Here is a 26,550-nt window from a genome sequence, read left to right on the forward strand (position 1 = left end):
CGACCGTAGCGGTCACGCGGTTCGAAACTGTAGCGCCTAGAACTGCTCGGCCACACCTGCCGGCGAAAAGAGCAACTTGCAGGCTTCGCTAGCACCTGCATTTACGTCCAACTATCCATTTCTCCCGGTGTTTCCATAGTTTTGTCCAACCGCTGCATGAATTACAAGGGGTAAAGGCCGTAAAGTCCAGAATCGATAAGTTAGTCGCCGGAAGCATTGGGGTAATCATCCCACCGACGTACCTGGTTGAAGATACCCGTTTGATAAACCACTGTTTATGTTGCGTTAAGAAGTCCATAACTGCCTGCTACACATCCTCGCCGGACAGGAATCGTCGACCCTTGAACGGCTTCTTTGATGGACCGAAGGCGTGATAATTGCGTGGGAAGAGATAAGGACTATAGGGCGGGTGCTCGAGTGTCACCTACTTGAATTGTCGTAACTTGTTGGAGTTTTCCTGGACGGTGGTTTTCGCCAGACATGCTACCCCCCACACAGTGTTCATTCTCCAATGAATGCCTACCGAACCCCCCCCCCCCCCCTATCCCACCTTTGGCAGCCAAGAAGAGAACAACAATACAATGGTCCTGTTTGGACGCATTCGGTAATGACGTCATCGTAGTCCACGTTTCCGGATTTACCGCACGCCATTCGGAAAGATACGGATACCACACTAACTCTTTGACTAAATATCAGTCCTTATAAGAAGCCGTTATTTATGAAAGGACTCTTATCACGAAAAGTAAACTGTTGTTTTCTTAATATTACTAAATACGACAGATTTTTTATTCTAGTTACTTTGATTCTACTAAGCGCTAATAATAACGATGATTAAAAAACAATTATGTGTTTATGTTGCATGATAATGCCTATCAGAGTTGTCTGACAAGAGTCCTTTCATAAAAGAAGGGCTGACAAAAGCCTATTCATTGAGACAAAAGTGAAACAAAATGCAGTGATTGATCGAGACTTTATGAAGTCTTTATTTTACATTAAACATTGTATACACAACTGAGATTGGCTATAACAGATACATGGGAATTGGTCTATAACAAACACAAATTAACATTAAAGTCTCATATCATTAAATTTCACAGTTCTTTTTCAACTGTAGGCCCCTGAATCACCTCGTTATAAAAGAAACCATGTTCCTCAGGGACGAACTGAACAAGCTTTTTTATATCATCCATCCAGAGTCGAGGGACATGAAAGGGAAGCAGTGGTTGGGAAAGGAGTAAGACAGGGTTGTAGCCTCTCCCCGATGTTATTCAATCTGTATATTGAGCAAGCAGTAAAGGAAACAAAAGAAAAATTCGGAGTAGGTATTAAAATCCATGGAGAAGAAATAAAAACTTTGAGGTTCGCCGATGACATTGTAATTCTGTCAGAGACAGCAAAGGACTTGGAACAGCAGTTGAACGGAATGGACAGTGTCTTGAAAGGAGGATATAAGATGAACATCAACAAAAGCAAAACGAGGATAATGGAATGTAGTCAAATTAAGTCAGGTGATGCTGAGGGAATTAGATTAGGAAATGAGACACTTAAAGTAGTAAAGGAGTTTTGCTATTTAGGGAGTAAAATAACCGATGATGGTCGAAGTAGAGAGGATATAAAATGTAGACTGGCAATGGCAAGGAAAGCGTTTCTCAAGAAGAGGAATTTGTTAACATCGAGTATAGATTTAAGTGTCAGGAAGTCGTTTCTGAAAGTATTTGTATGGAGTGTAGCCATGTATGGAAGTGAAACATGGACGATAACTAGTTTGGACAAGAAGAGAATAGAAGCTTTCGAAATGTGGTGCTACAGAAGAATGCTGAAAATAAGGTGGGTAGATCACGTAACTAATGAGGAGGTATTGAATAGGATTGGGGAGAAGAGAAGTTTGTGGCACAACTTGACTAGAAGAAGGGATCGATTGGTAGGACATGTTTTGAGGCATCAAGGGATCACAAATTTAGCATTGGAGGGCGTTGTGGAGGGTAAAAATCGTAGAGGGAGACCAAGAGATGAATACACTAAGCAGATTCAGAAGGATGTAGGTTGCAGTAGATACTGGGAGATGAAGAAGCTAGCACAGGATAGAGTAGCATGGAGAGCTGCATCAAACCAGTCTCAGGACTGAAGACCACAACAACAACAACAACCATTTTCTTTTTAAGAATAGGTATTTTTCAGTGTATGCTTTGTGTATGGGTAGAGAATAGCATGATTGTGTCGGGATAGCTAGTTTGAATGTGTTGTAGAGGATTCCACCAATAAAATCTGATACTGTTACTTTTCCTTTGCTTGATTGCTGCAACGAGAATTCATGGCAGTTAGAAATAGTAAGATATTCTGTTTTGCCCTTCTTTTTTAGATTTGGTTTCTTCTGAAACAGTACATTTTTTATAGAACTGAGGCCCCTATTATTGAAAATTCAAAATATTTTCTGTTTCTATCAAATCAACACTAAACTTTCCCTGTACTGTACACGGTAGTATCACTTCACGTACTTCTTTTATTATGTAATATCTGTCACGTTTCCTTAATTTTCTTTTGACAAGGCCAAAGACTCTGTCGCAGGGCAGATAAGAGTGGCCCCTTATGGGCAGTCTGTGCACAATCTTTTTGAATCTTCCACTGTCTGTGAGAGAATGTAGGAACCTAATCATTAAGTGATTCTTGTTTTCACCTGCACAATTATAACTGTACATGCACAATTCGTTATCATTTTCTGGTATATTATCATTGATATACTTCGGTACAAAAGAGCAAACTTCATAGCTGTCCTTTCCTGCAACCCATTGGTGATACAAGTAAAAGGATGCTGTATCAGTACTGCTGTTGTAGATACAAAATGGATAAACTGACAGCTGACTAAGGTAATAGACAACCTGAACTGGCACTGTGGGCAAAGAAATGTTTGCCACGTAGTCAAAACACAAAAGCATAGCATTATTACATTCTGCACAGTATTGTTTTGTTTAATGTAAAGAAGTATAAAATTTGTTACACCGCCTTTTGTGCATGAGTAACTGTGCAACAGCTACTCGTTTTGCTATATCACTAAGCTGAGGGTTTTTGATTCGCGTATTATGCATCTTACACTCACAGAAAGTGTCAATTTGGGGCCTTCCAAACCGGTGAATGTTCGTTGAATACCTTATGATAAAATCACGACCATGATATTTTTCTAAAAACATGTTGTATATTTTCTTTATGTTAAGCCTTGAGTCCAAATATCGTATTTCTTTCGACGAGTAGTGACTAGTTTTTAGGGGGAATGAATTAATGTGGTCTTTGATTTGGTCAGTATAATCTTGTGGAAAAGTCTTACGGTTTTTCTGTTGTCCTCTCAAATCTCTAGGCGACTCATCTTTTAAAATTAACTCTTTCAGACATCTAACTTTTTTTATCTCCTTTGTCATACAAACTCAGAAAAGCTTTTTTGCAAATATTAACTTGTTGTTCACCGGCCACAACATGAAACGTAAATGAGCTCACATGTTCGACAGAATGCTTAGGTTTAGTAAACTCCTCTTCTTTGTCATCAGTGGGGTAAGGCTTCAATCTAGACCTTCTACTTTTCACTGGAAGGGCTTCTATTAATGATTGATAAAATAAGTCTTGTTCATCTTTGCTTGCAAAGATTCACCTCTGCTAATAATGCCAATTTGTTCCTCCTCAGAAAACTTGTTGAATCATTTCATTCTGTACCTACAAAATTCTTTCAAAATTAGTTTAAAAATGAAAGACTTGAAGATATAGGCTAAGTTAGCGCTGACGTAAAACAACAAAACGCAATAAATTGAAGCATAACCTACAACACAAACCTACAGAACTGTCTAGATCTAAGGTATTTCAAAATAAATAAATCAGCTTACGACCATGGTGTCCCTGTTTTTCGAGTTTGAGAAATATTCCCTTTGTAATTAATATACTCACACCATGGATTCTTGCCTTTTTTTATACGATTTACTTTGTAGTTCTAGATCTTGCAAACTCCTCATATACGTTTATTATCTTCCACGACGTCATTATCACTCTCTGACACTTTTTAGGAGCACACGATATCTTTTTAACAACTCTTAAAGTTATTTTCGGTTAAAGATATTACTTGAAACTAACCTACAACAATAACAATCACGATGAAGAATAGAACTGTAAACTACACAGACTGGTGAATACAGCTGTTTACCAGACCACTGCTGCCAACCATGCTTTATTGAAGAAAGAGCTCTTGTCACTGACATGAGCCGTTTCATAACTAGACAGATTTCCAATGGCTGTATCTTGAAAAGTATTTGTGCGAGAAGAGACCTTTCATAAGTAAACGATGCGTGGATGTTGGCACAATCCATTTTCATGATAAACTTGTATTTGAAAAAAAAGTGAAATGAGCCCTTTCGTAAGTAACCGATTTATAAACTCTTCGGAGTCGCACTACGTCGCATCAGCGCTGCAACAACGCCCTCAAATCAAAAGTTTTTGATCACCTCTTATATATGTAACTGAATACAGCCGTTTTTCCGGGAAGCCCTAGTGAAAACGCATGCGATTAAATAATTTGACAACAGGCAAACGCAACTGAAAATCAACTCATGTCTCAGAAAGAAATGATTAGTTAGTATTGCACGGCGAATAAGCGGAACTTGGATGTGAAAATATTATGATATTTTAAAGTAATAGGGCCGCCTTATAGACCCTCTTTCGTGCAATGCATATGTTTACGCAGTTTGTGTTATCTGAAACAACTCTAAAAGTGACGGAAATGCAAGAACTGCGTCCACAGTAAAACAGATTTTCTCTGAACACTTACTGATGGTTGGTCTGTAGCGTGTGGTGTCTGTGCTGCCGCATTTATCATCAGTCTGCTGTCGGAGTACTAACCCAAAAAGACAAAAGAATTACGTAATATGTAAAGACATTTCTAGCATGATGGAATGTGTAACGTATCTGTGAGTGGCGGTGCTGTTGAAGAAGGCAAGTAATCACTGTGTGGCCTGCAACCGTAATATTGCATAAGCAGGTGGCTTTGAGTAAAGGAAGATTTGGAAAAAAATGGTGACATCGACACGGTATTTCTTAATAACTCGCTACATTAGAAAATCACTCCATTTACAAAATATGCAGACGTCATTTAACCTCATTATTCAACACCCACCGAAATTCAAACAGAGCATACAAGTAATGAATCATGTTACAGAATACACAGATATTGATATCAGCTAATCGAATAAACTTGTTACTGACACAGCGGGTGGGTGGGTAGGGGGGGGGGGGTTCTGCCCAAAGCGTGGCGCCCTGAGTACAGACTGCTCGTCAATTACGCACGAATTGTTGCCCACCACGAACAGATACAACAACAAATAGACAGACAAGTAATAATCAGATAATAAAGAAATAACAAATAACGTAATGCAAGGGCTTTATTTACCGAAATGATCTTGTATTGTCTTCTACATTACATTACACTAGTGCTGAAAATGACCTCCTTTTGCTTCAGTACACTTTTGCGTCAACATGTTAATATACGCATTGCACAACTCTGTAGCATCAGTTTTCAATATTTCATTACGAATATTGTCCTTTAAGTCTTCTAATGTTATTGAGTTGTTTGCGTACATTTTTCTCTTTGGATTGCCCCACAGATAAAACTCACAAACGGTTAGGGCCAGCGAACGCGGTGGCCACAGTCCTTTGCTGACAGTCCTTTCTTCTATTACTCTTTCAAGATATCGTGAGATTTACTCGTGTGAAGTGTGACAGGCCGCTCCAATCTCTTGAAAGACAATATACGTATCGGGAATCAACGGTGCGTAAAATGCCTCAACGATTCGCATAAAGACAGCAATGCTTAGTGTTGTTTCAAAAAATATGGGACCCACAATCCGACTTGCTGACACTGCACACCTCACTTTGATTTTTTCACCGTGAAGATATTCCTCAGTAAACGAATAACATTGTTTATTTACCAGGCTTCATCAGGCATGTAATACAGCAGTGGATCCAACATTCCGTTCTCAGCTGTTTGACATAGTGACGTACAGTCAGTCCCAAGTATTGCTTTATCTTTCTCATTCAGTTCTTGGACACATGGCATTTTGCAGTACTTCATCCCCATGTAGTGTAAAACACCTTGTGAAGACCTATGCGAAACGTTCCGTTGTTGCGACAATTTAGGTATCAGCTTTTTTGGACTATGGGACATCCGTGCTCGAATATTGGCGATCACAGGACTTGTACGAACAAATGGGTCTCGATTCTTTTTGGGTTTGCAACTGACCCTGTAGTACGCCACTTTGCTGGTATGGAAACACTAGGAAACTTGTTTTCAAGAATGTCTCACGTTTCCTTAAATAAACCTGTAGGCACCTCCACTATTGCGATTCTTTCTTGAAGAGGATAATGCTTTCTCGCTGAGATATTTATTTCACACGTCTTAATTAATCCGCAATGGCTTCGTACTGACAGTACAAAATTAATCGTAACAGCTTCGAAACAATAGATAACAACTGACAGGCAACAATGAGCAGTCTAGTACTCGGAACCAGTTTTTCGTGCGCCATTCTGTAGTGTCTGGCATGATGGGGGACAGCATATTTGGATATTACTCTGTATATTCTTTGTGAACATGTTCGAGTCGTGTGTCTCGAACCTGTTCACAAACAACTCAGTTCAGTTTTCAATCAGAATGCCGAGTAACGACATTAAGTTTACCTGCTTAACCATGACGTCAGAAAAAAGCAAGTCATCCCTATACGAATACAGCTGATTACACTTTCAGTCCGTTGCTTAGGCCAGTATCATGTAGCAGCGCCCGCGTGACCGAGTAGAAACAAGAACAAAATAAGGGTATGTAAGACTAACGAGTAACTGGAACCCACATCACTCGAGTACTGGATGAATTCTCGCAACAGGCCGTCTGATGGAAAACCAGGAAACAATAATATTCATTGACTACACACGGACTATAAGACCCCACGGACTATGAGACACACTTTAATTTTTAACCAATTTTTCTTAAAAAAAAAAGAAACGTTTTTACCATTTTTAGTATTAGATTTCAAAGCCTGACTAAAAAAAATCTTAGTTTATAAAGCCGAACTGACCTTTAAAGTCCCTAAAAATCGTCATCTTAACTTTCTTCTTCTTCTTCTTCTTCTTCTTCTTCCTCTCCGTCGTCGTCGTTGCCCTCTTCATGTATAAGATGACCTTCACTGCCATCTAGAGCGATACTTATGCCGCACTTACTGAAAGATTTAACAACAATGTCTTATTTAGACCACGACTGTTTTATCCCCTAACACGCTTGTTTCATTGTAGGTCGTTTTAAAGTTCCCTTCGGCATGAATTTTCCATTCCTCTCTCATATACACTTTAAGTGGTTTATTTATCGAGACATCAAGACATTGCTATTGTGAAGTAAGTCCTCCCAGAATAGCAATAAGTTCTGTATTTCCCTGCCTCAGTTTCTCTTTAACAGAATTTTTCAAATGACTACTAAACTGATCTAGCACAAGAAGTGAACTCTTTTTCAATAAAGTACCTTTCCGTCTAACGCACACTCTGTTAATCGATAATTTCATACTAGCTTCGTCCATCCATCTCTTGTCATGTACGTGAAAGACACCTGGTGATATTTCAGAGCGTTTTGACATTGTTTTGCGCTTGAAAATGATCTTTTGATCAAGTTTAGTACCATTAGTTACAGATGGCAATAGTTCTGTTAAGCGAACATCAGATGTGAGAGGAGTTTCGTCCCAAATCGTTATTTGGCTTATTTCCACACTATGTTCATTTCGATGTTGAATAATTAAGAGATGGAATGATCATATTTTCTCCTCATACTCTTGTGGAATTTTCTGAGATATTTTGGTTTTTGTTCGCGTGCTAAGTCGATGACACTTCAAAAACCTGTAGCACCAACCAACTTCATCCTTAAAGTCTGTTAAGTTCCACTGTAGAGCTAGCTTACGAGTGTGTTTTTGAATCATTTTTGTATTAATTCCTATGCCATTCTGACGGCGTCCTTGAATCCATTTCAACACGTCATATTCTAGTTTTGGCCATTTTGCGTTAAGTCCTGTATCTGAACATTTAGTCTTGCTCATTTTTTTCAGTTCTTCTTTGCTAGACAGACAATCGCGAATGGTTTTTTCTGTTGGTGGAGGACCGGAATGCCACTCAACTGCTCCGTTTCCATGTTCTCCTGCGTAAGTTGTTACTTTCAATTTATAGCCCACATCATATGAATACCTTTTAATTTTTTCCATTACGAAACTAGCTACTAATAAAATATTGTACTGTTACCGATAACACAAATCACTTTCAGTTCAAGTTCACTGGCTCCGTAGACTGCAATGACGTATGATGGCGGGGCGGGAGGTTCAGATGGCTCTTAAGCACAATGGGACTCAACATCTGAGGTCATCAGTCCCCTAGAACTTAGAACTACTTAAACCTAACTAACCTAAAGACATCACACACACATCCATGCCCGAGGCAGGATTCGAACCTGCGACCGAAGCAGCAGCGCTGTTCGGGACTGAAGCGCCTAGAACCGCTCGTTCACAGCGGCCGGCGGGGCGGGAGGGGGACAGTATTTGCAGGCTTGTGAATCACCGCAACTCATGTTCGTCGCATCGGTGCACTGCTGTTGCCAGTTGAATCCAATATTGCCAGATAGAAGACATAGATATCCCGCGCAGTCGAATACATGGCCATTATTAAGACTGAGATGAATTTTAAATCAAACGCTGGACATTATTATATTAATTTCGGGTGAAAACATTTTGGAGGCTCCTTTTCGAAGGAAAAAGTGCTTCTTATGGACTGTAATATACGGTACTAAAAATCGAGAACTATAGAAATCTGCAGTTGCCGGGCACAGACTTACAAACGAATATAAACTACTGTTTGACGAAACAAATGTTTTGTCCCAGGTTTCCGCATCCTGGGCCTCTATAATTAAAGATGCTTTAGTATGAGGAAACATTCAATCGTGACGTTGGATATAATCTTAGCGTTGTATGGAAGCGAGCTCTCGACGAAGAGAAGAGTCAGAGATATTCGGCGCAATGTTTACGCTATAGTAGGAGCAGTGCGCCACGAGCGCAGACGTTGACACCATCTGCGACAGCATGACGTAACTTCCGACCAAACAGAAGCCGCCTTTGGGCTATATAGAGCCTTCACAGCAGCAGTTTTAACAATCAGTTCCATTTGACGAAGATAATAGTTGAAATCGCCGGAAGCTCGAGAATATTTTATACAATAGTGCCGTCACGAAAAGATTCATTCTCACATTTCTAATGCTTCTGTTCTGTTATTTCCTGCGCTGTTTATATCACTTTTAAAGGTATAAATGGCTCTGAGCACTATGGGACTTAACATCTGTGGTCATCAATCTCCTAGAACTTAGAACTACTAATACATAACTAACGTAAGGACATCACACACATCCATGCCCGAGGCAGGATTCGAACCTGCGACCGTAGCGGTCTCGCGGTTCCAGACTGAAGCGCCTAGAACCGCACGGCCACACCGGCCGGCTTATATCACTTTAATACAACGCTACACTCAAGGAAATTACTCTCAATACACACCTCTTAAGTTAAAACTTCATTCGATTTTAACATCTATCTGCTTTTGAGGAAAGCTTTTATTGCAAGCCTGCATCTTGCATCCTTTTCATTTCTGCAACAGTCAGCTATTCTGCTCCAGAAATAGCAAAATTTGTCTATTACTAGCAGTGTCTCATTTCCTAATCGAAGCCCCTCAGTATCACTTTATTACACTCAAATACGCTTCAATACCTTTGTTTCACTTTGATCGATTTACATCGTGAAACATCTTTTTCAGGACATTATCAATTCCATACAACTCATCTTCTAGATTGTTTGTTGCGTCTAATAGTATTACTGTGGGAAACAGGCAATAGAGCTACAGTCACGTACTTAAGAAAGTGAAAAATGAAGTTTTTGAAGAGCTTTCCCAGGTTTTCACTGAATGTCGATCCTGATGGCCTCATACTCGAGAGGTAATCGTGATTTAGGTTTTCCACTTTTCCTTAATTACTTGAAGCAATCGATGGGATTTTTTCTTGTAGCAGTGTCACAGCCGCTTTCCCAATCCATCTCTGTCCATTCGATATAGCTATTCGACTATAATGATGACAATATAGATGGGACATTAAACTTGATGTATACCTGTGTTTAATTTTGATGTATGACTTCGTCCTTACTGTGTAGTGCCAGTTAAGCTCTTTAGCATACACCTAAGATACTATAAGTTTCATCCCTGGTGACACATATAGAAGGAACACTTCCCATAAGATAATGCAAAATTAAGGAAAGAACAATGTCGCACAATGGAAACATCTTATTGAAGGAATAACTATTAGGCACGACCGAGTCAAGTGTGGTAATATGAGTATTGCACCACACATGGATATACACTGAAGAGCCAAAGAAACTGGTACACCTGCCTAATATCGTGTATGACCCCGGCGAGCATGGACTCGACTAATGTCTGAAGTACTGCTGGAGGGAACTGATACCATGAATCCTGCAGGGCTGCCCATAAATCCGTAAGAGTACTAGGGTGTGGAGATCTCTTCTGAACAGCACGTTGCAAGGCATCCCAGGTACACTCAATAATGTTCATGTCTGGGGAGTTTGGTGCCCAGCGGAAGTGTTTAAATCCAGAAGAGTGTTCCTGGAATCACTCCATAGCAGTGGGTGAGGCAGTGTCTTGCTGGGATTGCCCAAGTCCGTCGGAATGCAGAATGGACACGAATGGATGCAGATGATCAGACAGCATGCTTACGTACGTGTCACCTGTCACAGTCGTATATATACGTATCAGGGATCCCAGTCGTATCTAGACGTACCAGGGGTCCCACATCACTCGAACTGCACACGCCCCACACCATTACAGAGTCTCCACCAGCTTGAACAGTCTCCTCCTGACATGCAGGGTCCTAGGATTCATTGTCTCGATACCAGTACACGTCCATCCACTCGATACAATTTGAAACGAGACTCATCCGATCAGACATCATGTTTCCAGTCATCAACAGTGCAATGTCAGTGTAGAGGGGCCCAGGCGAGGCGTAAGGCTCTGTGTCGTGCAGTTATCAAGGGTACACGAATGGACCTTCGGCTCGGAAAGCCCATATCGATGATGTTTCGTTGAATGGTTCGTACGCTGACACTAGTTGATATCTCCGCATTGAAATTTGCAGTAATTTGTGGAAGGATTGCACCCCATTCACTCTGAACTATTCTCTTCAGTCATCGTTGGTGTCGTTCTTCCAGGATCTATTTCCGGCCGCAGCGATGTCGAAGATTCTATGTTTTATTGGATTCCTGATATTCACCGTACATTCGTGAAATGATCGTATAGGAAAATCCCCACTTTATCGCTTCTTCGGAGATGCTGTGTCCCATCGCTCGTACGTCGACTATAACACCACGTTCAAGCTCACTTAAATCTTGATAACCTGCCATTGTAGCAGCAGTAAGCGATCTAACAACTGGTCCATTTTTTAAAATTGTATTTCAATGCCCCACACGGGGCGGGCTGGCAGCAGCATAGGCGCCGTTCTTCAGAACATGGAGACATTCAAAAAACGACAGAAAGGTGAAAATAGGGCGAAACAGACATATAAAAGAGGAAACATAGTGAACGATGACGTAAAAAACTAGTGACTGTAAAATGGCGATAAAAAGCTAAAAACTATACACAAAAAAACCAGACACTGTGACGATCAAAAGAAACACAAGGTGACATATGGGCGGAGCATGAAAGTAGCGATGGGCGGCGTAGCGCACAACAATCACTGACAGTAACACTACGTACAATTCCAGCACACAATTTAAATCACAGCTCTTGACATCACGGGAGAACAGCACCGAACCCAACACTGACGTAGCACACGGATGACAACGAACAAAACTGAGAGGATCTGCCAGGCGGAAGGAGACGAGGGAGAACTGCGCCAGACACTTGTCTTATATAGGCGTTGCCGACTGCAGCGCCGTATTCTGCCTGTTTACGTATCTATGTATTTGAATACATATGCCTATACCAGTATCTTTGGCGCTTCAGTGTATTAATGAAGGGGCTCAGCTGTCTACAACAGAAACAAGCGGTCACTGTAACGGTTTGGTTTATTGCTATGAAGCATCAAAATATGAATTATGCATTAGGATACGCATGTGAAATTTAATAAATGGACAAGCAATTATAATTATGGAATGTAACCTTGGCACATGCGGGCGAACAAATAAAAGCATAATCGTGAGAATAAATTGTGGATAACGCCAATGACTGCCAGAATGGATGGGGTTTAAAGAAAGAACAGGAAAGAAACAGTAAGAACAAGAGTGGAATCTCCAAAGCGCATGATAGAAGCAAAAAGCTGGCTTCGAACGTAAAAGAAACTGTGCAGTTAGTCGTGATGAAAGTTTAGTAGCCTCTACATTGTCAATGTGGAAGACAGCGGCAGTAACGTCTGGAAATTCCGAACTCAGCTCAACGTCTGTACACAGTTGTAGTACAGAGACATCAATTGTATGACGCCTCAGCACTAAATCTTTGCCTATTGATATCCCAGCAACAACTGCTGTCTACTCATCACTCAGCAACGAGTGACCCCTGGCTTAACTCTCTCGAAAACCTGGCTGTTTCTGCCAGTGCAGGAATCTCGCTAGCCAGTTACAGCAGAACTTTTGAGTTCCGACCGATAATAATTTTGTAAATAAGTTAAACTAGCTTCCTTTCTTGCGGATTTTGTTATGGTCAACCAATGATCGTCTGGTGTGGGGTGAAAGGCAGAAACTCTCTCCCATGTCATGACAGGTTTCTAACAATGGCCAATCAAATGGCTTACTTAAGCATGCACGAGAATACATGCATTCTACAGAAATAATTATTATGAGGCCCAATGCAAGGATTTTAAACAAAAATTCTTTCCTGTCGTGACCGTTGGGAAATCGTGTGTCTCATTCTTTACCCGTTCTGCTGGATACACTTGGCTTCACATGCTATCTTCCCAAAAGGATTTGGTCTTCTGACTTGCACAATGGCGTTTTATGGTAGACGGCGCAGCCCCTGAGCCGCCTGCTGGGTTAAAGATGGGATGAAGTGGATACGGCGTCGTCCACCTGCTGTGAAGGACAGCTTTCATTTCCTAACAAATTCATGACTCTGTGATCTTTTTAAGTAAGCTTTCATGCTGCCCGAGCCAGCTAGAAAACAGTTTTCCAAGGCTGTAGCAAATAATGCGTCCCTCACTGTAATAAAAGGAAAGGAAGAGAAGACGTAATTAGCTGATAAGGTACTGATAGTATTGAATAATATCTGTAGTTAGGTTGCAGCGTTAAAAGACTACAACGGCCAGGGAGATGTGCGTATCTCATCGTAGAATATGTTATGTGACAGTCTGAATGTAAACTGCTGTGTAACATCAAATCGTTGCCTTTAAAATGGATGTCGATGAAATTGTTCTGAGATATACTGTGTGTCAATTATTGAACTATATAAAAAAAAGGAAAAAAAACTACAAACAACGGCACACACACACTTTATTCAACATATAAACATCACTACAGATATTCATATTTAGGTTATGACATGTTCGAGAAGCCTGCCATCATTGGCGGATAGCGAAATTCTGCATGAGCCGCTGAAGTGTCGGAACATAGATGCTGTCGATGGCCTCGTGAATGACTGAACTCAGCAATAGTCTTGGGGTTACTGCTGTACACCTTTCCTTTAATACAACCACACAAAAAGGAGTCGCATATGTTCAAATTCGGAGAATATGTCGGCCCATTGAGAGCCATGCCAGTGGCCTCTGGGTACCCCAGAGCCAGCATGCAGTCCGCAAAGCGTTCCTCCAGTACATCAGACACTCTCCTGTTTCGATGGGGCCGAGCTCGGTCTTTCATGAACCACATCCAGTCGAAATCAGGTTCAAAACCTTCACGTATCATTCAGTAGTCCCCATGCCATCAAGGAACACCGCACCAATTATTCTGTGACTGGACATTGCACCCCACACAGTCACGAATTTGGGGTGAAGAGATTACTCGATCGCGTAATGCGGATTCTCAGTACCCCAAATCCGCCAGTTTTGCTTATTGACGAATCCTTCCAAATGAAAGTGGGCTTCGTCGCTAAACCAAACCATACATGCGGATACTAATTCCCATCATGCCCCGCGGCCAGCCGTGCAGTTTTAACGTCCTAACGTAAACGGTTCATAAGTTATGACGATTTTATCTCATACAGTTCAATAATTGTCTCTCTGTATCGGTAGCACAATTTCGTGAAGGATATTTTTATTGGGCTTTGAGTACTATTTTTGTTTTTGTTCACTCATTCATCATCTGATGAGTATCATATCATAAGTGAAGAAGGTTAACCCGTTACATACTGGTGGAAAAGTGTAATTGTGTAGTCATATAAGTCAAGGAGAAACACCAATTCGTGCAATATTACACACACATACTAATTATTCTTACAGTGTTCATAAACGAAGATGGTAGGTTGACAATCACACATACACATACTTAAATCTATTTACAGTCAGCTACAACACCCACACTTATTATATTACAAAACCAAATCATTTGCTGTATTATGAAGATATTCTACTACATAGTATATTACACTGAAGAATAAGAAAGACTTTAACGGAGACACAAGTACATGACAACAAAACATAATAAAAGCAAATCGTATTAAATTCATGTTATATGATTTTGTAGAAGTACAAAGTTGTAAATTCTCTAAGGCATATAATCATGACTACATTCAACATGCGTCAATGCAAACAGAATACTGTGACTACTAAAACAATGGATAAATTCTCATTTACATACACTTTTGATACTGTATGAATAAGGTGAGGCACATAGCTACATATTGGGAACTAAGTGTAATAACTGCTACGTCAAATACAGACAGTGTTAAACAATTAGTGACATAATTACAAGCACATCTTCACCATAAACATAATAAATTAACAATATTCACATATTGCGACACCGCTGATCGTATGCTTCAGAATTATTGTTAAGTCCTACAGGCTAGTCTCTACAATTGTCCCTGAAATGTAAAAGAAAAGAAGGAAAAACATAAACTTCACTGTTGTTGTGCAATATACATGAACTGTTTCTACGAATGGTTTGACATATGAGACAACATGGAAACGAAAGAGTTAATGCTTATAGCTTCTGTAGTTCTTCTTTTGGAAGTATGACATGATGCCAACTTCGCAGCTTGTCTAAGTGGCACTTCTTAACAATAATTAAGGGGATGGCTCCTACAGACAAAATGTGGTTCCTTCTCACATTACAGTGTCCACCGCACTAAAGTTCGCAAGTTCCCTGCTCTAATATCTGGATATTTTTCAATGAATTAATGACCACAATAAAAGTTTATGTTCCTACCTCACAAATAATTTGACGTTGTGGAAAGTGTCATAATAATGTACACCTTCCCACACAAGCAACGAAGTAATATGCCGTCGTCTGGAACGGTAATATGCAAGTATTTGAATCGCATGTGTCAAGATTAAGTGTATAAACATTCAAAAGTGGTTCAAATGGCTCTAAGCGCTATGGGACTTAACTAACCTAAGGACATCACACACACCCATGCCCGAGGCAGGATTCGAACTTGCGACCATAGCGACAGGCATAAGCATTCAAGAGTTCCAGGCATATTAACAAACGTGTAATTTTTATACGTTCTATAAGACTTGGCATTACATTATTCACAGATAGTTCCTTGTACAGACCTTCCACACAGTTTTGCCAACGATTCAGGTCGACGTACAGTCTGCATGATAATTTATGTCGTCGACGTGGACTAGATGACCTCTGCAGCGTCATCTCACAGTCAGATGGTCGGCTGGCGTGACGGGTCTCTTTCGATAGCCACTGTGCCTTAATCTCTAGCGGCGTTGTCCCACGCTAAGTTGTGTGAGGTGTCGCCTTCAGCACCTCCGTGACACTCTCACACAGATCAAACATACTTGTGACCATTCGTGCTGCCCTCCTCTGTACACGTTCAGTATTATCTGTTAGTCCTGTTTGGTATGGCTCGCACATACGAGGGTCGTTCAATAAGTAATAATATCCCACATTTTTTGAAAAGCCATTAACATACATAGACAAACGTCTTTCTTGGTGCTTGGCATTTGATGTTTGTTCTCTGCGCCGATGAAGTTTCGAACCGTTCTGGCAGATCCCTAGTAAGATGTCAAAATGGCGTCTACATACCACTCAGGTTACAAGCAGAGTGCTGCTAAACCGTCGTGAACATCCATAACCGTTTGTGTGCAGTGTATGGAAATGCTGCAGTTGATAGGAGTACAGTTGGGCGATCGGTAAAGAAAGTTATAGTCTCAGGAAATGCAGAAAACCGAGCGGGGTGGCGCAGTGGTTAGACACTGGACTCGCATTCGGGAGGACGACGGTTCAATCCCGCGTCCGGCCATCCTGATTTAGGTTTTCCGTGATTTCCCTAAATCACTCCAGGCAAATGCCAGGATGGTTCCTCAGAAAGGGCACGGCCGACTTCCTTCCCAATCCTTCCCTAATCCGATGAGACCGATGACCACGCTGTCTGGTCTCCTTCCCCAAACCAACCAACCAAATGCAGAAACAGAGCTCCCTGATCAGCCACGCTCGGGATGTCCTGTCACGGCCACTGCTCCAGACATGCTGAATCGTGCAGATGCCATTATTCGTGCCGAGCGGCGCATCACAACTCGACAATTGGCTCTACATTTGTCGGTATGCATTGGAAGTGTGTCTGCAATGAACGAGACTCTCGAATATTCAAAGAGGTGCTCACAATGGGTTCCACGAATGCTCACAATGGACCACAAGATTCAGAGAAAGGCCACATCATTTGAATTGTTGGAAGTGTTGAGACCGACGGAGAGGCCTTTCTGTCACAGCTTGTTAGGGGGGACGAAATCTGGGTGCATAACTTTGTGAAGGAAACAAAACGACAGTCCATGAAGTGGCATCATCCTGATTCACCAAAAAAGAAGAAATTCAAGGCAGCCCCGTCTGCCACAAAAATCATGCTGACAGTCTTCTAGGATTGTGATGGCGTGAATGTGATGGCAAGAGGGTCAACCATCAATTAAGAGGCTTACGTGAAGACTCCGAATGAACTCAAGAACCGTTCCCGACCTCTTCGATCGGACAAGAATCCAACAGAAATCTTGCTCCAACACGATAGAGCACGCCTACACACAAGTCTGCGAAACCCGGGAACACATCGCTAAACTGGGTTTGACGTCGTTGCCTCATCCACCCTAGAAGTGCTCATGATGGGTTCACGAATGCTCACAGTGGACCACAAGATTCAAAGAAAGGCCATGTCCTCTTAATTGTTGGAGTGGTTTGAGACCGACAGAGAAGCCTTTCAGTCAGAGATCGTTACGGGGGATGAAAGCTGGGTACACCACTTTGCGCCGGAAACAAAAAGGCTGTCCATGGAGTGGCTTCATCCTCATTCACCACAAAAGAAGAAATTCAAGACAACCCCCTCTGCCGGAAAAGTCATGGGGACAGTGTAAGAGGTCCATAACTAAGGAATTTATTGCTAGCGCACTCGAGCAGATTTAATTTCGATGAATTGCTCACGCGCTGCCTGCGATATGTAAGCTATAATAGAATCGCAGACCAGAGAGCAGTGTCGGCTGCAGTAGGAGCTGTGTCGGCAGTAGTAGAGGTAGCTGACAGTCGGGCGGTTGGACCGGTCGTGCCTGAGCGATGTAGTATAAGGTAAAAGCAGCCACGTGCAAATCTAATTTGTTACAACTAAATTTGTACTATTTTTATATCAAGTTCCATGTAAATATTTTTTAAAATCTTTTCATAATAATCTTTCTTATAAAATTAACTTTAGACAATCATTCATCTCAATTTAAAGAATTTACTAATTTCTGCAATCCATGGTCATCCCGATTATCGTAAAGAAAAACCAGTAGTTTCTTTTTATACATGACAAATCTAGCGGCCAGCATTGCACTGGGCGGTCCCAGAGAAATTTCTTATAGGAGCAGATATATACGCGTTATCCGGCGACTTCATTGAGGTAAGAATTTTCAATGTATTCAGAATGATCTTTCAGGGGCACGACACAGCACTGCTGACGTCCAATTTTACCAGTTTAGATTCACAGTCAGTTAATTACTGAAAGGTTATATGTGAGCCAATTTTTTATTGGGAGGTTAGTCATGTTATTATTGCGAGGTTACGGAATTATAAACTGTTGGGAGGTTATATTAAATGTGAATGTTATAAGTGTAATTATACATATTATTTCTGTTGGGAGTTTACAACAGTCTTCTGGGATTGTGATGGCGTGGATGTGATGCCAAGAGGGTCAACCATCAATTCAGAGGCATGTGTGAAGACTCTGAATAAACTCAAGAACCGTTTTCGACGTGTTCGATCGGACAAGAATCCAGCAGAAGTCTTGCTCCAACACGATAATGCACGCCCACACACAAGTCTGAGAACCCGGGAACACATCACCAAATTTGGTTGGACATCGTTGCCTCATCCACCCTACGGTCCAGACCTGGCACACTCGGACTTCCATCTCTTTGGGCAGCTTAAAGATTCTCTACGTGAAACACACTTTGAAGATGACGAGAGTGTCAGTCATGCAGTGGAAACATGGCTGCCCTTACGGGACAAGAGCTTTTACCGGCAGGGAATACGCGCTGTTCCATAACGGTGGCGTACGGCCATAGAACGTGAGGGAGGCTACGTAGAAAAATAGTACATGGACAAGATATGTTGATGTACTGGGTGATCAAAAAGTCAGTATAAATTTGAAAACTTAATAAACCACGGAATAATGTAGATAGATAGGTAAAAATTTACACACATGCTTGGAATGACATGAGGCTTAATTAGAACAAAAAAAAGTTCACAAAATGTCCGACAGATGGCATTGGACAGCAAAACTGCTACCGTGACGGGTGAGAGGTGCGCCGATATGTTACAGAATCGCATCATCCCCAGCCTGGCTGATAAACACCTGCTGGAACGTACGATGTTTAAGCAGGATAGCGCTCCACCCCATATTGCTAGACGCGTGAAAGATCTCTCGCGCGCGTCATTTGGTGATGATCGTGTGCTTAGCCGCCACTTTCGTCATGCTTGGCCTCCCAGGTCCCCAGACCTTAGTCCGTGCGATTATTGACTTTGGGGTTACCTGAAGTCGCAAGTGTATCGTGATCGACCGACATCTCTAGGGATGCTGAAAGACAACATCCGACGCCAATGCCTCACCATAACTCCGGACATGCTTTACAGTGCTGTTCACAACATTATTCCTCGACTACAGCTGTTGTTGAGGAATGATGGTGGACATATTGAGCATTTCCTGTAAACATCATCATCTTTGCTTTGTCTTACTTTGTTATGCTAATTATTGCTATTCTGATCAGATGAAGCGCCATCTGTCGGACATTTTTTGAACTTTTGTATTTTTTTGGTTCTAATAAAACCCCATGTCATTCCAAGCATGTGTGTCACTTTGTACCTCTCTATCTACATTATTCCGTGATTTATCCAGTTTTCAAATGTATACTGACTTTTTGCTCACCCGGTATATTGTCACCAGATTCTGACTCTTAACAATAAATATGTTCTGATACAAAAAAAAAATGTGGGACATTACTTATTGAACGACCCTCGTACTTGAGAAATATTCTAGGATAGGTCATATAGTGTTTTATAATCAATCTTCTTTATAGACTGATGGTATTTCCCCAGTAAATGACCCAACGTGTGTCAGCTGTTTGATCTACGCCTATGTGATCGTTCCATTCCATATCCCTACGGATTACGACATCCAGGTATTTGTGTGAGTTAACAGGTATCGCCTTTAACTGAAACAGTCTGTTATATTACATTAGAACCAACTTTTATCATCTAGATTTATCGATTAGATGTGAATTCAGAGATATCAGTCGAAATTGACGAAAAGAGCGGAGAAGCCAGCAGAATTTTATCACAGATTCCAACCTTGCTTTTCACGAATAGACCTTGTAATGCCTAAGTAGTATTACGAGTGACTGTGCTCAGCCTGATTAAGATGACTGAGGGCGGTGTTTGCGCCCACAGCTTCATATCCGGCATCACGCTCCTGGGCATGGCCACGGAGGCGTACCTGTACGGCGCCGAGTACAGCTACATCGCCATCGGTGTGCTGGTCAGCGCCATCATTAATGCGGTCGCCTTCCTGCCCGTCTTCTACGATCTGCAGATCACCTCCACGTACGAGGTATGTTCGTAAATATCTGTCTTAGAGGTCCGACATAGTTTTACTGACTGAATCGAGTGTTTATACACTCTTGCTCATAAATTAAGGATAATTGCAGAATGTGGTGCCACACAACGCGGCACTACACAAGACTGGCGCTAATAGCATAGGCACATAGGGAACACACACGACACAGATCTGCAAGTCCATGGTATTGGTGATAAGATGAGAAAACCGTCCCGACACATGTGCTACAAAACGCCACTATTTACTGTGCATGTATGCCGACATCAATATGGGATATGATCACCATGCACACGTACACAGGGCGCACAACGGGTTGGCATACTCTGGGTCAGGTGGACGAGCAGCTGCTGGAGTATAGCCACCCGTTCTTGCACCAGTGCCTGTCGAGTGCCTGTCGGAGCTCCTGAAGTGTCGTGCAGATTTGAAGACGTGCAGCGGTACGTCGACTGAGAGCATCCCAGACGTTCTGGATGGGGTTTAGGTCTGGAGAACAGGCAGGCCATTCGCCTGATATCTCCTGTTTCAAGGTACTCCTCCACGATGGCAGCTGGGTGGACCCGTGCGTTATAATCCATCAGGAGAAAGGTGGGACCCACTTCACCCCTGAAAAGGCGGACAGACTGGTGCAAAATGACGTCCCGATATACCTGACCTGTTACAGTTCCTCTGTCTAAGACATGCAGGGGTGTACGTGCACCAGTCATAACCCCACCCCACACCATCAAACCACGGCCTCCATACAGGTCCCTTTCAAGGTCATTAAGGGGTTGGTATCTGGTTCCTGGTTCACGCCAGAAGAAAACCCGGCGAGAATCACTGTTCAGACTATACCTGGACTCGTCCGTGAACATAACCTGGGACCACTGTTCCAATGACCATGTACTGTGTTCTTGACACCAGGCTTTACGGGCTCTCCTGTGACCAGGGGTCAATGGAATGCACCTTGCAGGTCTCCGTGCGAATAAACCATGTCTGTCCAATCGTCTGTAGACTGTTCCAGTGGCTGCGGTAAGGTCCCGATCAAGGCTACCTGCAATACTCCGTGGCCGTCTGCGAGGACTGATGGTGAGATACTGGTGTTCTTGTGGTGTTGTACACTGTGGACGTCCCGTACTGTAGCCGCTGGACACATTTCCTGTCGGATGGAATCGTTGCCATAATCTTGAGATCACGCTTTGTGGCACACAGAGGGCCCGTGCTGCGACCTGCTGTGTTTGACCAGCCTCCAATCGCCCTAGTATTCTATCCCTCATAACGTCATCAATATGTGTCGTTTGAGCTATTTTCAGCACACAGTCACCATTAGCAGGTCTGAAAACGTCTGCAAACTTACTCGCTGCACCGTACTCTGACATGCACCAACACACCTCTGCGTATGTGGACTGCTGCCAGCGCCACCGTGCGACGACCTCAGGTTAAATGCACCGCATGGTCATACCCCGAGGTGATTTAAACCCGCAATCCGCCCTCGAGAGCATTGTTTCACCATGTATCAGCATTATCCTTAATTTATGAGCATGAGTGGAGGTAAAATACGATTGCTAGAATTTGACGACACACACTGTTCTGTCACATTAATGTGACCAACTGTTAGTAGTCTGAATAACCACCTTTTGTAGCACAGTCAGCCGTGAGACCTGCTGGAAGAGACTCATTGCGGCTCTGGAAGGTACCGACAGGGAAGTGGAGCCGTGGCGACTGCAGTGCGGTGGCCATTTGAGCTACGTGTTGAGGACAGCCCTACAAAGGGATCGAACAAATTCTCAATTGGCTTTAATTACGAGAAGTTTGGTGGTCAGGGGAGAATGGTGACCCAATTCTGGTACTCTTCGAACCACGCACGTACAATACAAGGTCTGTGACACGTTGCATTGTCCTGCTGATAGATGCCATCATACTGAGGAAAAACAAACTGCATGTAGGGGTGGGCATGGTCCAGAGGGATAGATGTGTACTTGTGTTGATTCATTCTGCCTTTCATAATGGTAAAAACATTCCCCAGTCCATAAGACTCCCTCCTCTGGCCTGGACCTTTCCCGCGATTGTAACAGGGTATTTGCTTTCAGAAGTTTCACCCTGTACATTCCAACGGCCATGCGACCAATGGAGCACAAAACGTGATCTCAACAGGCCATATGTCACCACTCAGAGGACAACTGCGATACTGGTGTGCAAATTCCACTCTTCATCGCTGATGAACAGCAGTCAGCTTGGGTGCATGAACCAAGTGCCTATTGCAGAGGCCCAAATGCAGCAATGTTCACTGAACGGTCGTTGAGGAGACAGTATTGGTGTCCCATTGGTTTATCTGACTTATAAATCTCGCAGCAGTAGTACATCTATTCTCCTGTACACGTCTCCGCAGCCGTCATTCATTCCTGTCATGTGTAGCCTGTGGTGCACCACAGTTGCCTCAACTCCGGTTTTGGATAGCGCCATTTTGCCACGCACGGTATACTTTAATGACAGCAACACACGAATAGTTTAGAAAATTAGCTGTTTCAGGAATGTGACATTTGGTTGCGATCATTTTCTTTGTGTTTCATGGTGGACATCTGCAGTTAAGTGGGCCTCAGGCCCTTGATGAAGAGTTCCAAAGGCATGCCGGTGGGTGCTCGGCATCCAGTGTGGCGATTGATGAGGAGTATTTATAGGCTTGAACTTCTAAGACTTCAGTTAGACATTACTGATTCGCTAAAGACGTATTACGGCTTATGGCTGGGCTTTGGGAAAGTGAAATAAAATTAACAGTGACTTTGATATATGTGCCTGTTTTAATGTGGTGCTAATCTTATTTTAGATAAGCTGTTTTCATATCTTCGTCTGCAGAAGCCTGTAGTTATGTTTAGGGCCACAGGACCACTCCCCCTTTGGTATGAATTTTTTTTCCGAGTATTTAATTTTTAATATGCATAACGATACTCATGTTGCATGCTGGATATTGTTTAGGCAGTATTATTTTTGGCACAAATTCTCATTTTTTTTGGTAATCCGTTTGGTGTAATCATGTATATTATTTGTGCAACTCTGCCCTCTTAATGTAAAAACAGAAAGAAAGTTGATACTCTTCGTGGCAACTCACTGCAGTGTTTAGAGCAACTATTCGTGCCTGCGGGTACACACAGAGAACGATGGTTAGTCTGCTAGTGAAGGTGCGAGAGTGCCACTACAAATAGAACGCCATGCGCGCTGATTATCTCTGTAGTCTTTCTCTTGTGATTGCATAGAAACTATTAATCAAAAAGATTTGGTTTTTGTGTTACGTACAACTATGTATGTGAGCTTCATGGTGCAGTGTCCATCATCTCTCTAATCATCATACCTTTTGTGGTATTCGCATTTAAGTAATAGTAATACACCATGTGAAATTCGAAGAAGTTTGCAATGAAAAATATGGGTCGCTATTTTTTTGCATTTGGTGCATTTTACACCATATGTCGCTCAAATGAAATTTAGCTAAGAGAATAACTTTTTCTTTATACTTGGGAGGAGGTCTCTATCTGTTTCCGATCTCGAGAAAATGGAATTTATGTAGCACATGACGGCAAGCGTGCGAGAATGAACTGCTGAACCGTTTGAGACAGCGAAACGAGATATTTTCAAATGTTAGCACACATATGAAACAACCTTATCAGCATCGATATAGCCGAAGATACAGTTTGTATTTAATTTTCTGAATTCAGCACTGTAATTTCTAAAAAGTCGTTGATAGCTACCGAAAAAAATTGTTAGTTTGAAAATAAACGTGAAATCTCTTATATAATAGGTTTTCTGTAAGGCATTTACCTGTCTGGTCGCCTGTTGTTTGTTTAATAACACACTCCATTTCTAGATTCTGCTGTAATAGGTATTACAAGGTGAGTTAGTGCAATTTATACTGTGTTTCTGAAAAAAAAGCAAAACTTAATGTGGCATTGTCATAAATGTATGTGTTACGCTAAACTGATCACTGATGACACTTCTCTGAAGAAAACAGTTTAACAATTCACATGAAAATAAATCGCTCATTCTGTAGCAATTTCAGGGGAATCCTGTAACCCAGGATGTGTTTAATAATAAACAGCTAGGCCTTAAGGGGAGTTAGAACGGAATAAAAACTTTTTCAGAGTTTTGATTTTTATCTCATTATAAAATTTGCAATTTTCCGAATAAAATCATATATATATATATAGAACGGAATAAAAACTTTTTCACTGTGAAAAAGTTTTTATTCCGTTCTAACTCCACTTAAGGCCTAGCTGTTTATTATTAAACACATCCTGGGTTACAGCATTCCCCTGAAATTGTATATACACTCCTGGAAATTGAAATAAGAACACCGTGAATTCATTGTCCCAGGAAGGGGAAACTTTATTGACACATTCCTGGGGTCAGATACATCACATGATCACACTGACAGAACCACAGGCACATAGACACAGGCAACAGAGCATGCACAATGTCGGCACTAGTACAGTGTATATCCACCTTTCGCAGCAATGCAGGCTGCTATTCTCCCATTGAGACGATCGTAGAGATGCTGGATGTAGTCCTGTGGAACGGCTTGCCATGCCATTTCCACCTGGCGTCTCAGTTGGACCAGCGTTCGTGCTGGACGTGCAGACCGCCTGAGACGACGCTTCATCCAGTCCCAAACATGCTCAATGGGGGACAGATCCGGAGATCTTGCTGGCCAGGGTAGTTGACTTACACCTTCTAGAGCACGTTGGGTGGCACGGGATACATGCGGACGTGCATTGTCCTGTTGGAACAGCAAGTTCCCTTGCCGGTCTAGGAATGGTAGAACGATGGGTTCGATGACGGTTTGGATGTACCGTGCACTATTCAGTGTCCCCCGACGATCACCAGTGGTGTACGGCCAGTGTAGGAGATCGCTCCCCACACCATGATGCCGGGTGTTGGTCCTGTGTGCCTCGGTCGTATGCAGTCCTGATTGTGGCGCTCACCTGCACGGCGCCAAACACGCATACGACCATCATTGGCACCAAGGCAGAAGCGACTCTCATCGCTGAAGACGACACGTCTTCATTCGTCCCTCCATTCACGCCTGTCGCGACACCACTGGAGGCGGGCTGCACGATGTTGGGGCGTGAGCGGAAGACGGCCTAACGGTGTGCGGGACCGTAGCCCAGCTTCATGGAGACGGTTGCGAATGGTCCTCGCCGATACCCCAGGAGCAACAGTGTCCCTAATTTGCTGGGAAGTGGCGGTGCGGTCCCCTACGGCACTGCGTAGGATCCTACGGTCTTGGCGTGCATCCGTGCGTCGCTGCGGTCCGGTCCCAGGTCGACGGGCACGTGCACCTTCCGCCGACCACTGGCGACAACATCGATGTACTGTGGAGACCTCACGCCCCACGTGTTGAGCAATTCGGCGGTACGTCCACCCGGCCTCCCGCATGCCCACTATACGCCCTCGCTCAAAGTCCGTCAGCTGCACATACGGTTCACGTCCACGCTGTCGCGGCATGCTACCAGTGTTAAAGACTGCGATGGAGCTCCGTATGCCACGGCAAACTGGCTGACACTGACGGCGGCGGTGCACAAATGCTGCGCAGCGAGCGCCATTCGACGGCCAACACCGCGGTTCCTGGTGTGTCCGCTGTGCCGTGCGTGTGATCATTGCTTGTACAGCCCTCTCGCAGTGTCCGGAGCAAGTATGGTGGGTCTGACGCACCGGTGTCAATGTGTTCTTTTTTCCATTTCCAGGAGTGTATATACTTACTTACTTACTTACTTATCGCGAATGGACCCAGAAGGATCACGCAAAGCTTTCTGACGTCGTTTCTTCCATACTTCTTTCATTCGTTCTCCATGTCTTCTTTTTCTTTCTTCTGTCCATTTTGTTCCTGGTCTCTTTAGTGCTTCCTTCTCCGACAATACAATCCACTTTTCCACCTTATTTCTAAAAGTTTTTCTATCTTTGACATCTTTAAGTTCAATATTTGCTTTTTGTAAATCTAATTTTACTTGGCTAATCCATGGTGTTGTTGATTTGACTTTTTCTATGTAAGTGAGAATTCTGTTGGTGAGTCGTGTGGGGGGAAGTCTAGTGACATGTCCATAAAATTTTAATCTTCGCCTTCTTATGTCTGCTGCCAGGTTTGATATAGTTTCTGTGGTTCTTCTTGATTGTATCCGGTATCCTTCTTCTGTTAATTTTTGACCTAAAATCTTTCTCATAATTTTGCGTTCTTCTTTTAGTATTTTTTCTAAGTCACATGTG

General features: G+C 42.6%; 1 protein-coding gene across 1 annotated transcript in view; it reads left to right on the plus strand.

The window, feature by feature from the left end:
* LOC126092004 (sodium-coupled monocarboxylate transporter 1-like) overlaps positions 1-26,550 on the plus strand; it is a 191,880-nt gene that overhangs the window by 58,758 nt on the left and 106,572 nt on the right. Inside the window, exon 3 of the mRNA XM_049907380.1 lies at positions 20,160-20,319. Coding sequence (XP_049763337.1) covers positions 20,160-20,319 — 160 coding nt within the window. The remainder of the gene's footprint in view (positions 1-20,159; positions 20,320-26,550) is intronic.

Source organism: Schistocerca cancellata, chromosome 7 (assembly GCF_023864275.1).
Source record: "Schistocerca cancellata isolate TAMUIC-IGC-003103 chromosome 7, iqSchCanc2.1, whole genome shotgun sequence".
NCBI classification, from domain to species: domain Eukaryota; kingdom Metazoa; phylum Arthropoda; class Insecta; order Orthoptera; family Acrididae; genus Schistocerca; species Schistocerca cancellata.